The sequence below is a fragment of the Filicampus tigris genome, chromosome 20, assembly GCF_054856515.1.
Source record: "Filicampus tigris isolate MCC_2025a chromosome 20, RoL_Ftig_1.0, whole genome shotgun sequence".
NCBI lineage: Eukaryota > Metazoa > Chordata > Actinopteri > Syngnathiformes > Syngnathidae > Filicampus > Filicampus tigris.
The window spans coordinates 12,919,972-12,934,001 of NC_141236.1; the positions used below are offsets into that span (position 1 = coordinate 12,919,972).

At 43.8% G+C, this 14,030-nt stretch overlaps 1 protein-coding gene across 1 annotated transcript; it reads right to left on the bottom strand.

The window, feature by feature from the left end:
- Positions 1-172: 172 nt before the first annotated feature.
- Positions 173-12,860, bottom strand: fndc4a (fibronectin type III domain containing 4a). The gene is made up of 6 exons (XM_086018334.1): positions 12,470-12,860; positions 7,135-7,250; positions 6,697-6,901; positions 4,182-4,271; positions 2,557-2,690; positions 173-1,090 (listed from the first exon to the last, which is right to left on the bottom strand). Exons 1-6 carry the CDS (start codon positions 12,543-12,545, stop codon positions 1,049-1,051), a joined length of 663 nt encoding a protein of 220 aa, XP_085874460.1. The 5' UTR covers positions 12,546-12,860; the 3' UTR covers positions 173-1,048.
- Positions 12,861-14,030: the final 1,170 nt, after the last annotated feature.

Consider the following 14,030-nt stretch of genomic DNA (forward strand, 5'->3'; position numbering starts at 1 on the left):
AGCTGAACGCCTTTCCGTGTTGTATCTAACCAGCATGTTGCCATGGTAACAGGCCATCGAGTATCCCGGGCGTGGAGAAGCTGTAGTGAGACCCACTTGGTAGAATGTTGTGTACTTTCCATTTGAACATAATCTGAGCAATTCAATTTCATGTCCATGTAAGTGGGGGGAATTTGACATTGAACATTTTTATTTGGCTCTGGTGCTACTAATACAATTGTCGAGAAATGTGCACGTTTTGCTGTGCTAAGAGCAAATATTCTACATTCATATTTGTCCATTTGTGATCTTCTGTTCATTTTAGCAATGCACATCTCTACCAGCAGATGGCGTGCATGCAAGTTTATTGAGTACATACAGTCATTGACACACTCCTGTTGTACAAATGGGTGAAACCTGGAGAAACAAATGACAATATGATCAGCTTTGATAATGACGCTATCTCGCAGCTCACTGACATTCACATACAGTCATTAAATACTGTAATATGATGATAAAGTTGTTATATGATATTAAAGTCACAAGTCTACAAAAACATTATTCCCATGATAGCTTCCATTGTGGGACAAGATGCATTTCATTCTTTAAAACTCTTAAGGGTATTGATTGATACTTATTTTGCGTACCCCCAAACCACAGCTTGTTCGCAGACTCCAGTTTGAGGACCACTGATAAAGAGTACATTGTTTGCCTATTAAAACTAGTCATGGTGGCGTCTAATGATAGTCATGGCAATATCAAAAATCCATATTTACAGTGATGCCACTGCACTCCCAGAGATTGTGTGTTGTATTGCAGACGTTTGTAGATTATGCTTAACGGTGTATTTGCACGTTCCTACCGACTCTCTTTGCATGCACATGACTCCTTCGCTCCCCCTGATGACATCATTCACCGCTAATGTGCCGACGGAAGGACGGGCGCTTCATTTGGCACACCAACTGAGTCTAATTGCTGCGAGGCAACCAGGAGCTGTCGTAGAAGTCAGCGGTGTCGGGTGTACCTAATAAAACGACCGGTAGGTGTACCGCTTGCTGCTTTTTTGTCGTCAAACTTCGATGATGTTGATGGACGGCACGGATGGGTGAAACTGTTGACACAAGAAAAAAAAAAAAACATTCAATTGCTAGTTCAAACAAAAACTAAAAAATTGTACTGTGGGAATTAAGGCAGTTGAAATATGAAATTCCACAAACAATTGATTCAAACCTTTTTCGCATTTGTCGAGCCAGCGTTGACAGCTGGTCCTCCAAATCAACACGCGGGGTTCTAATGACCGAGTCCTGCGGCTAATTGCTTTGTTTTTCCCTTGAAATATCAGCCAAATGTCAAAAACAACCTCGATTATTGACGGAGGGCGTCTTATTACTGACTGGCTGGGTCGCTCTGCTGCGCCGCGAAGCAGCTCTTGATTTTTCTCACGCAAAAGCCAGCTTCCATCAGCCACTTACTTTCAGAGTCCTTAGAAAAAGTTGCATATTTGCAACTCAGAGCGCGCTAGCAGTCATCCACTGCGCTTTACTGAATGTCATTTGGTAGATTAGCTTGCCTACAGAGTGTGCAAGGATTACACCCAGAAAGCAGATCAGAATGAAATTCCTTTCAGTTTGAAGGACGCGGCAAACAAAGAGACTTAACGTTTCAATAAGGTTGGTGTGTGCTCACAAAATGGAGACATGGAATATTAATTAAAGTACAGTCAAGTATTACTGCATATTACTTTTGAGCGCTACTCCTACAGAAGGCTCTTTACAATGTGGATGCCAATTTGTGTAACATTTAGAATCGCCAGTCCATGAAACGCGTTTTAATCATTGCGGATATTTACGGAGGTTTAAATAAAGATGTTAATTCTTCCCAAAGCACCAGTGGCTCACTTAATCAATACTTTTTAAGTCATTTGCCATCGTCTTACAGTTTTGTAATCATAACGCTTGCCAGCGTCTTTGTTTGTGGTGTTCGGATGGGCGTGTAATCAGGTTAGAGCGTGGCATTATCAGATTTGATGTTGGCCGTGCCAACACGGTGCCACTTCCTGCCAGCCTAACTGCATTACACTGACATTTATTTATCTTCATCGCAGCGGCTGCCAAAATTTCTGGGAGGCTGTTTTATGTGTTTTAGAGTGCTACATGATCATTTTGACGCTTAATACCTTTTGAACCCAAATTATTCAAAATAACGGCGCATTAATGTCTAAGCGGCTGGCAACAAAAGTGAGTACACCCCGCAGTGTAACTGTCCAAGTTGGTAAAGTACCGTCGTGGCCAAGTGAGTGACATCAGGAGCTGGAGTCGCATTGGCCGAATAGTCTTTAGGTGAGCGGCTAGGCAAGCGTAGGGCCTAGAGCAGCTCCTTGTGAGTGTTTTCATTTTGTATCCATGTTTGATTTTGTTGTTTAATAATTAATCGGCTGAAGGTGTGTCAGCGACTGAGTCTCTCCCTGTCCGAGTGCGACGGCATATCTGAAGCTCACTCGGAACTCAAATGTAACTTGAAAACCTATTTTGAATGTTTTTTTTTTTTTTTTTTATAAATCATATCATAAAGCATCACCTTGCTCCTGAGCAGCCCTCCGCTGTGGTGCTCCGGCGTGCTCCTCTCTGACAACGGCTTGACCTTCTCCTTATTGTTGCTGGAGTCGTTGTCCTTGATGATGTCATACTGGCGGCAGAACAGGGCGATGACGGCTGCACACAAAGGAAGACGGACGCTCGGCATTGTCGCTCGCGAGCTCCGCGCAGCAACGATTCAAATTCAGCAGCGATTCCTAATGCCATGCTTATCTTGCGTCAAGCAGATACTCAGATGGGTTTTTTAATATATGTGTCCTAATGTTGCAACTGAAGAATGTGAAGGACTGACGAAAGGCAAAAACTAGATCCCAGCTCCCCACAACCCTGAGCGAGATAATTACAGAAAATGGATATTTACGAGTGAACGGCATTATGTACGTTTGAAGGTTTGCGTGTGTCGTAAATCTACGGGTAATTGGCTAATCATGCTCGAAAGCACAGTTATTGTGAACAAGTGGCTCATCACGAATTCACGCGACGACGCCATTGTTGCGCCGTGATACGTCTCATTAGCATTGTTTAACATCTCACTTGGGTCCTCTGTGGTTTGAGACTGCGCTCGCTGTCAGACACGCCACTTTGCATTGTGCCTCCGCTCGTCATTAGTCAGGCCCAGAGGAGCGCCGATTCTGGAATTAAGAGGACGAGTCCACCTGATAGCCACGTGGAAACCACAATATTATTTGTCATACTACAGACCGTGGCTGTAGGTCTTGTTTTATGAAGGATATTTTGGTATTGATTGGTGTGCGGACACATCGACGTAGTTACAAGCTAAAATGTCTCAAAACGCGGCTCGGGCGGGTTGCGAGTCATTCGTCTTGATCGCCAGGGCCTGCGCTAAATGTGATAAAACTTGCTGAAGGTAACTTGACATGAGCGCTGCTGTGTTTATTACAAGCAACCATGGAGGTGAGTTTAAAGGTCTTATTTTAAAGTCAACACTGGTGCCTTGAGATACAAGTGACCCGATTTATGCGTTTTTCAAGATACTAGCTGACATTTGATCACAAGCTAAGCAATAGTATCTATGATGCAGTGTTATAAGTCTCGGATATTTGGAAACAAATATCAGTTGCGGCTTTTGTGAAAGCTCGTTATGAATAATGTTGATGAGAATTCCCTTTTTTTTACAAATTTCTTTCATACCCTTTGTCTGAAACGAATGAGCATGTCTATTTTCCCTCCGTATTGTCAGATGTATTTACTCTAGATTGGTTTCGATCCTATTTGGCAGATAGAACTTTGTGTGTTAGCCTGGGCTGCTCTGACTCCCACTCTACCTCACTGTGGCACGGTGTTCCACAGGGTTCAATTTTGGGCCCCATGCTGTTTTTATTATATTTCCTGCCCCTGGGTTCCATCTTATGAAAGAGTGGTATTTCCTGTCCCTGCTATGTAGATGAAGGTCAGCGCTGAGCAAAAAGGACGCTTTCTCCTTAAGGCCACTTTTGTCCTTGCTGGAGGAAATGAAGACATGTATGGCACTTAATTTCTTGAATTTCAGTGAAAAGAAAACGAGTTACTCCGTGTAAAGCACTTTGTATGCAGCCGTGGGCTGTTTTTAAAGTGCTCTATAAATAAAGTTGAATTGAGAAAACATACCTGCCCACATGAGCAAGACCACCACTATAATGATGACCTCTCCTGTCTGCAGGTGTCGCGACCTCTCCAGGCCCTGCACTGTTGGGTCATCTAGAGGAGAGGGGGGCACACACATGAATATGACATTACTAAATGCTACGCTAATACAGTGGCCGCGCTGGCCATTATGCTAGTAAATATCCATCTTGTGGTACGACTCGTCCTCTAAAGTGGATTGACTGAGGCTCTACTTGCATTCAGACTCTTAACCCCAATATATGGAAATCTTCCAGCGGTCCACTCAGCCCAATTACCCCTGAAAAGTGGCTCCCTAATACCAAACTGTTGGCTCTGCTCACGTGGTGGCCATTAAAAGATGGATTGAGGTTTGCTCTATTGATATTTGCAGTCTCAGTGTGGGTGTGTGAGAAATAGTAGAGAGAGAAAGAAATGTCAACTCAATTTACTCCCCCCGACGTTGGAATCAATTGAAATGTCATTACTTTCTTCCCCCCCCCCAAAAAATGTTTTTGTTTTCTTGTTTTTGCTGTGTTGTTTTCAAGCAGATAAAAGTGGTCAACTGTACAACATTGAGATGGGTTCAAGTCAAACAAAAGCAAGGGAAAAATATTGTTAAAGTAGTTCAAAATAAGGCAACACCTTGGCTTGTAAAATGTGAGTTAAAGCATGTCTTTGGTGAGTGCCATTGTGCTTAGCATCTGACTCAGCAAAAGACAACTCTTTGAAATATTGAGCAGCCGTCACGTCTTGGGGGAGCCTCCTGCTTCCTGTGAAAATATTCCTTTTACATTCCTCAGCTCTGTGACATTTTACCGCTTCTTCTCCAAAGCTAAGGCTGGATGCTTTTGTTCATAGAAAGCATTCGACTCCCGCCGGGCATCCTCCAATTGTTTGACACTGTTTTAGGTTTTGTTTAACATTTATACTATAAATGTCCCTTTTTTTTTTTTTTTTTACTAACCATCAAAATTGAAGCTAGAAGTAGCATTCTTTTTGGCTCATGTGGGGTGTTGTTACCAACAGATAATTGAAATCTTTTAGGACTAAAAATCTAATTGACATTCGGAAAGAGTTGGATTAAAAGTGATACAAGAAGCACTATTGATGGTTTTGTGGCTCTTGCAATTTGGAAGGCTCTAAATCAATAGACTAGAATAGGAGGCACTTGACTGTGACAAAGTGGCTCTGAATTCAAGTCCCAGCTGAATACGTTGAAGGTTTTATGGTGGGCTGAAGGAGCCTAGATGTAAATCTCCGACTAGAATATAATGAGCAGCAGCAAGAAACAAGTTTCACATGATCTCCGCGCGGTAATCTGTCCTCATAATGTCAGTTCATTTTAATAGAATTATGCGTAAATGCATGTTGGAACCTGATTACAAGTCGTTAGTGTGGCGTCACCGGAGCCCTGTGATGTTCTTAAAAAGTAGGTTAATAGCTGGTGAAAGTGTGTTGCCATGCAGAGAGAGAGAGAGAGCAGCGTAAAGTAGGAATATTCCTTTTGCGCTCAGAACATCGAGGAGGAGCCATACAATGCAATACAATTTATATGGCGCATTTCACAAAATTTTCAGGACGAACACCACATCCCGCATCAGCGCCTGACGCATAGGACACCGAGCCGGGAAAACCGCGGCTTACGGCAGTGTAATAAATATTTCTAACAGGTTTTGGAAAAACATTTATGCAAAGCTACATGCAAAACAATTATCTACGGAAGCTGAATCGGCAATTTATTTTTTTGTCATGTATGTGAATAGGTGGCCCGGGGGGATCTTCGATCCTGATTAATGCTGCAGTTAGAAGCCTTTCCAAGAGCCCTCAAAGAATAGTGGCCAAGGGTCTTCGCTCACTCAGCACTTTGCACTCACGGTTCGTTAGCTTTCATGGGCGAGGGGCTTTTAACTTCCCATAAGAAGTGCTAATACTTTCCGCATTATTAAATATAAAGCCAAAGGAACAAAGAGCGATGCCGGTGGATTTTGTCCGGTTTATGGCCAGAGTGACGGATCCTCTTTTGCACTTGCGCTCGTACGCGTTTCATTATAATAGCGCGGGTAATACGTTGGTGTCCGACAATCACATACAGAGACCCCCTCTCAAAGCGATTGAATGTGAGAAAACGCTTCAGGTTGCTCTTCTTGACACTTTCCCGGTGCTTAAGTAGTGCGGAATCGCCCTCAAGTCTGTTTTTAATTGCTTCAATTGGCAAGCCAAGAAAAAAAACGCCTGTGGCAAAATATGCAAAACACCAAGGAATTTAGTAGCACTGCTGCAATGGTGGTACTAAACAGCACTTTTATGGATAGAGTAGAATCGTGTCGACTGAGTGCGCGGGTTATTTCATTAGTTTTGGTTCTTACGGCATGGCTGGTTTGTGGGCCAGATTAACTTGGATTTTCTTAGTTTAATAATGGACGGGTAATATTCCAAAAGCATTCCCATGATGATTTTTTTCATTCAAAATAAACTGTCAATTGTCATCATCCGATAAAAGAGTCATCTATTAACCAACCTTGATTGGAACTGTTGGAGGGAAAGCGGTCAGTCTTCTTAAGCGTGCGGAAGTGGACCTTTTTGCTGGCTTGGCTTTCCCCGTAGAGGCCGATGGACTGCACTTGAATGATGTAGTCCGTCTCCTCCTCCAAGTCCCACAGGGCGCAAGACCGACTGGTGGTGTTGACCTCTCGGATGAAGCGCTGCATGTGTCCGTCTTGCCTCTTGAGGAGGAGAAGAATGAACTAAATATAGACCTCAATGGACCTTGACCCTGAAAGTGTCCAAAGTGCTACAGTCTGGCACTGTGACTGCCAATCCTCTTGAGTGCCTTGAAACTTCTCACTAGCACATGCAACAATTCCCCTCAAGATTTTTAGATTCTACCCACGGATATAAACAGACAATATTCTCTGTCAACAATAAAAAAAAAAACAAGTAATTTTTCCGGACTTACTTGCTGTGAGACCGAGAAGCCAATTATGATATCTCCCTCGGGGACCTCCCAGGAAACGGTTGCCGAGTCAGAGCGAAGGTGGATGACGGACACGTTGACAGGCGCTGGCGGCCGATCTAATGAAGGATGAGAAAGAGCAGGGACAGAAACCGAAAGGCCTTGTTAATGGACACGCGTTTCTTACCTATTAAATTGTCTGGGCCATCTGCTGCCTCTGATTGACAATCTCCCAACGGACTGCGGATGTTAAATTTCAACAAGTCGTTCTATTTGAGTGTGTCTGTTTGGGGACTTCAAATGAATTAGGTGGACTGACTGCATGTGTCTTAAAATATAATTAAGACCTAATCTTGTACTTAATGTCTTAGTAGGTAGGTTGATAAATGCGTACTTTTACAGAGCCTGTAGGAAATTACAGGTCCGGTGCTTTTGTTCTCTTCAACTTTTTGCCATCCAATGGAAGCGGCTCCCTTCATTGCCTTTCAATTCAGTTCAGAGAGACATGCGGTCTGCATGCCAGACGGACTCGATGGAGTCCATTTTAGGGGATCGGTGCGCACTAAGTACATTTAAAAAGAACTGCAAGTAGATCTCAACTTGCAGACCATTCGCCCGTGTAGTCAGTTTTTTTTTTTAATGAAACCATCCCACGTTCTACTGTTGATTACAAAAACTGCAGAAAAAGATAGAAACCAAGCTTTTTCTGGTCCAAGAAGAGCACATATCACAGATTTTCTGTGGGTCTTGAAAGATCAGCGAAAATGCTGCAAAATTGCTGGCAATCTGGAGAATTCTGTTTTGAAAATGCCTGGCGGTGAATGAATTCAAGATTCCTTCATAATTCATCATTGACCATACTTGGCATGATTGTGCCCATTGAACCTCCTTGGCGGAGGTAATTGTCGTCAACCTGTGGCACTAATGTGTGTTGCCGTGAGGTTTCCATCACTGCCACTGTTAAAAATAACGAGCCCTGAGAACACAGCCCTCATTTCATTTACGTACTTGTGAAGACAAACTGCTTTGGCTACAATGGCACTTGTCTTTTGTCCAAAGACAACCCCTCCCTCCCTCCCTGCCTCGTCTTGACAAATTGGGCTATTTAAAGCCACCACGTAGCATCTTTTCTCTTCTATTTTTTTTTTTTTTTTTTCAACTCCACCTCCCTTGATGTTTCCTTACTGTGTCACCGTGCGGCCATCTATCACCGTTTAGAGAAAGGCTGATTACAAAGTGAGACAAAAGAGGAACAGACGGGCGGGAGGGTCCACAGTAATAGAGGTCGCGGGCTGGTTTGATTCAGGCCACATGACATGATTCTATCGGCTGTTGGGATTTGGACATAATCCGCCGGGATTTTGTCGCGGACATGCCTCTGGCGGCGTTGCATTTTGGTGTGAGGTGTTCCGGATGGTTACCATGGTAGAAATATCTCTACAAGGGCTTCTTGGTTTTATCTGGGATTTCCGGTCCTACTGCAACGGCGCAACCCGAATTTGTGCGCAAGTAAGAACATCAAAGATACGATCAACGGGGGGCCTCACTGAGGTGACTCCCACACGTATGTCCGTCTTCAGATTTGCAAACCGCAAGGAGGTCCAGGGGCTCGGCTCCAAGCCTTAGGCCTCGGCATGCTCACAAAAGGTTTGCGGCATCCACACAGGTGATTGTTCTCAGGTCATTGCAGTTTGAGGTCGAGAGGTAATTATTGTTCCAAGTGTAGGAAGGACAGCGAGATAAGAGACTGTCGGAAGCTTTAGCAACAAAAGGTCAGCAGTTTTGGGTCGCTCTCATCTTGTCCAAATAGCATCAGACTCCTTCACGGACACGGGCGTCCATTTGGAGAGCGCTTGTAAGAGACAGATGTTTCTTTTAAAAAAAACACGTCACTCCGAGTACAGACTGTCCTCCGTCTTAAACGAATGAGTCATCTGAAAATGTACAGTAATGGTCCCATAGTCCTTGTACCTTGGCCCGAACTACTTGGCTTCAGATGTTTTTTTTCCTTTTTTTTTTAGTCACAGTAGTATCTTGTAATTTAATCTAGAGTCTGTAAATCACCTGAGAGTTGCTTCACTTCAAAGTGAGGGTTGTGGAGATGCGCCATACCCATAATGCACTTATCATTTTATGGGACCAGGTGGTAGTCTGCCCATGAATCATTTGTAATACGAAGTGACCACCTCAGTACTAATGAAGCCGACGCGGGCTGTCGAGTGCCTTATGACACACGAGTGAGCTTGACAATCGAAGGAAGAAACTGAATTTGACTCAGCGGTCACGATGCAATTTGATATCAAATCCGTATTGCCGTTACATTGCTAATATGTTTTTTGGATTTGAAATCCCACAGTCAGAGTACGCCACTCCGGCCTCCAGGTTGCGCAACGCCCGACATGCGACAGGTCTCAGGGGCCGAGGTTTGCTATCTCCCGGGACAAATGGGAAGACCCTTTTGGGATGCGATCACGTTGCCGGGGTGAATAATTGCCTCCGGCTCACGCCAAGCGCATTAGCTGCTGCCACCATCTAACCGCCAGATAGCCAAAGCGCTGCAGGGTGGTCGAGGTGGATTAACGACAACGCTTGTGTGTTGATGTGATTAGAAAAAAATAAATCAAAAATACATGCTGCCCTGGTAATACTTTGTTCCGGGCAATCTGAGTATCAAGAGCCGAGATTGATTAGCGCTGTTGGTTTTTGAGCAGCCGAATAATAAAACTGTCAAAGAGCGAGCCAGCTTGGCGTAATCACGACAGTACAGCGGGAAAAATAGACAATATCACCTGTCAGATTGCCAGGGAAGGCAGTTTGACAAGTGACAGTCCATCGACACTTGATGCCGGCTTATTTTTTTCCCCTAATTTTTGCGCCTCATGCGCTCCATTTGATGGCAGTTTGCATCGGAATTCAAGTTCATAGTAGCACTATTTTGCATATTACAGCTACGCTAACGCCGTAATTAAATCATAGCGTGAGTATTTGTATGCAAAACACTTGGAGGGCATAAATATGAATCAAATGTTGCCTCTTGTGACCACGCATTCCTACGCCGCTGCACAAACTGCGCGTAAACTCAAAACCTCGTATTTTCCTCCCAAGCGTGGCTGTCAAGCGCGCTCAAAAGGGTGAGTGCTTTTGCTTTTTCTGCAGTATGACTCAGTCAAGCTTCCCACATGAGAGAGCAAACTTTTGCCAAAGGTGCTGGACTGGATGTGAAACGCTGCTTCTCACCCAGGCGCCGCTCTCGTGTATTATTGATCATACTTCTGTCTTCCGTACCTCCCAGTGGCACTCGCTAATAATTGCACTACTCCTATGTTCTTTTTCAAAAATCTTATATCGAACTCAGGGTATTGTAAGCTTTGGCATGGTTTTCCTAAAGTATTGGGACACCTTGCTTGACTCTAGCAGGGAGTGAAATTATGGACTTTTTTTTTTTTTATACTTTCACTCTATATAGCAAATTTTCACCTAACTCTGTTGCGTCTTGACCATATTCTTGTAATAAACGTGTTCGCTGAAAAAAGAAAAAAAAAATTGCCCATTTTGTAAATCCAGCCAAAAACCACAGTTGCAGTAGACCTGTCGAGTGCAATACACGTACAAGCTCTCCACGGCGGCAGACATCTTGTCCTTTTCTGTTAGTGCAAAGTGTCTTTCCGGGAGAACCGTTTGGGTTTAGGCGTCCGTCTAAAGTTATTGCAATGGCGACACGCATTCAACTTGACGCCGGAAGCTACATTGCAGCAATGTGGACAAGACAATCTACTTTGCTTGATGTCCTCTAACATGCCACGGACATGTGGCGGTCACAAAAAAACGATGACAGTGGCAAATAAGAAGGGACGCGTCGTCAGGTTTACAAGCAGTAGGCTGCCAATATAAAGACAGGAGCCTGCCATATGCTGGCTAAGACCCTTAAAAGCGCACAAATGTACATTAGGACTCTCGGGTATGAAAAAGAGCGATTGTCGACAGTCCAAGTGGAGTCAGGTGCAAAATGTTCTTCTGTAAAAGCAACGATGCGACGTGGGAAAAATGGCATGTCTCAACGTGTTTTTAAAATGAAGCGCCTCCCCTCACTGCAACATAGTTCCTTGGTACTAAGATGGCAGCAAAGCAAAAACGTTTCTACTACTACAGGGCTTTTTAGCCACCGAGAATTCTGTTGAAAAATTGACTTGAATTTATTCTGCGTCGGCCGCAAACTGGCTGGATTCCAGTTCACGGATATAAATGAACGGAGCCGCCGATAACCTCTACGTTCATTTCCTTTCCGTTCACTTCTCAAGCAACGTGCCGCAGCTGTGCTGGTATTTAGGAGACAGGCGTGGAGATGATTCTTTGAAAAAGTTGCTCTCTGGAGGCGCACAAGATCACACCCAGCGCAGAGAGACGGCGAAGTGGTTTTTCTGAGGCGTCATTATTGGAGGTGTATGAAGAGAGGCACACAGTGAATGCATGCACATTGAAAATATTGAAAGGCATCAGATGAGGTCCTCTCAATGTGCTATGCGAGATAATCTTCCTCTTAACCTTTTTGCTGCACAGCAAGGCACACTGCCAGTGATTATTTTGTGGCTTCTACTAACTAGAAACGAGACGGTAAAATGTCCACGGCAGCCGACTTTAACGCTCGACTGGTCAAAAGTTGATCGGACTGGTACATAGAGACAAACAACTACAGTATTGACACTTGCATTAAATTTGGCGTCTTCAGTGATTGTAACGTGCATGTTTTGGGGATGTGGGAGGAAACTCGATATAGGCAAGCCGCAGCCGAGATTCGAACCAAGAACCTCAGAAAGGTGAGGCAGGCGAACCACTCGTCCATCGTGCTGTCCGATACGCTGGCTACTAATTCAGCCAGAACATTCACACTCATTTAAGAACATTATGAAATTATTTTTTAATCTCCTGCGCTGCAAATCTTGTACAAAATATTAAGATGACACATCAGTTACATGTTGATTTTGATGTGATGTGCTTAATTTAATTTAATTTATTCTCATACCGACTATGATGACCGAAGGAGGAATTCACCTTTCCCTTGTTTATAGACGTATTAAAGGAATATAAGACCAAAACATAAAAACTGTCACTAACCACATTTTCTGGGACAAATTACAGCGGTAGACTGTCAAGCCAAACAGAGCATTAGCATTATAACTCTAAAGGCGTAATTTGGAAACCGTTCTGGTATGTGGATGAAATCAGACCGTGCGGGTGTACCTAATGAATTGTCCAAGCCGTCCAAAAGAGACGTTGACGTGCTCCGTCGTTTTTTCGGAATTGACGAGTTTGGCCGAATGGCGAATTTGGAGTCACTTACTTGCGCCCACCAGGAACACGTCGCTCACGAAGAGCAACAGGACCGCCGAGTGGATCACAACCAGCGGGCGGGCCATGTCTCCCCTCTTCCCCGAAGGCGAAGGAAGCAAAAAAAAAAAAAAAATTAAGAAGGTTAAGAAGCTCTCAAGCCACTGCGGTCCATGTTTGGATTCGAGGGCGGAGCAGTGGATGCGGCGACCGTCTACTCAGTCAGGCTCAGCACGCGACGTTATGGTATGAAAAAACGACGGCGGGGTTGTGGATCATGTTGGGAGTCAGCGACGCGCAGCTCTCATTCCACAAGTGAGGGGCACCGCTTGAAATGCTGGCGGCCATTAGCGGAGCTCAGGTGAGCAATACGGGGGAGGTGGGTGGGGTCGGGGTGCGCACTGACTGTGACTGGAGCCCATTGAGAGCTTTGATTGACAGATGAATAAGTTGCGCGTCGCCGGTAGTCCCGCCCCCTTCTTCTCCTCCCGCCTTTTGACGTGTGTCGCACGCGCTTCTAGCAAAAGCGCTAATTAAGCATTCACGGCTAATGTTGCAGGTAATGTCTTTTCATGTTATTTTTTCATACCATTATTTCATATCTTCCGCCCTATGTTTTCATCGGCTAGCAGCAACGGTGGGTGTGCATTTGGTAGCTGGGCCACCAAACCATCAATGCTATACTATGATGGTCTTTTACAGTATGTCTGTAATCATTTTTATTCCCCAAATCATGTTCTTGTGCTGGACATTCTTTTAAACATTTGAGTAAACTGTTTTTTATTTCTGTACGTTGCTTTTTTAATGTCTGTTTTTTTTTCACACACACACACCCCCTTAAATGTCTTACATTGTTTTACCTTTATATGTTGTATTTTAATGTGAAGCACACTAAGCTCAACAAAAAAACACACTATCTCTTTTGTTACATATTAAAAACTAAGAAAAGAACTGTATTGTTTAAAAAAAAACAAGAGTAGAAAAACTGATTGCACTTACTGTCCTGTTGTATTTAAAATTTGAAATTTTCTGTATTGGATGTGAGCCTTTCGGTATCGTGACCTAGTGAGTGCCATAAGAAGGAAAACTGTAGAAGCTAATTCTGTTAGTATAGCGACTTGACCTGTAGCATAGTTGCACTCACTCCCCACTTTATGCAACTTAAAAGTACGCCTTCCATTATATTTACTCAGAGATTTTATGTATGTTGAATTTGAATGGAACACGATTTTGTGTGTTAACTTTGAATGGAATACGAGGCCAACCGGAAACTAATTGGCTGCTCATTATAGATCGGAAGTGCTCTCGGGTGCTTGTGCTCATATTCCCTTGGGTGGTCTTACATGTCAATCGTTACAACAGCATATCGGATTGGTCATGATCGCTCAGTATGTTTCAAAAAAATTAAACTGTAAAAAAAAGAAGAAGAAGAAAACTGTTGATTGTGTTCCTTACTATAGTTTGTATCATCTGCTTTCAGGTATCATGAGTTGTTTCCAGCCAACTAAATTCTTTTGGGAACATGCTGCATGTGGGGAAACGCCGCATTGTGGTGAAATCCGTGGCCCACAATG

Excerpts from the sequence above, each read along its gene's own strand:
- fndc4a (XM_086018334.1), bottom strand. The coding sequence starts at position 12,545 with ATGGCCCGCCCGCTGGTTGTGATCCACTCGGCGGTCCTGTTGCTCTTC. Across the intron at positions 4,272-6,696 it reads CTCCAACAGTTCCAATCAAG|ATGACCCAACAGTGCAGGGC; the intron begins GTTGGTTAATAG and ends CCTCTCCTCTAG. Across the intron at positions 2,691-4,181 it reads GGTCTTGCTCATGTGGGCAG|CCGTCATCGCCCTGTTCTGC; the intron begins GTATGTTTTCTC and ends CTTTGTGTGCAG.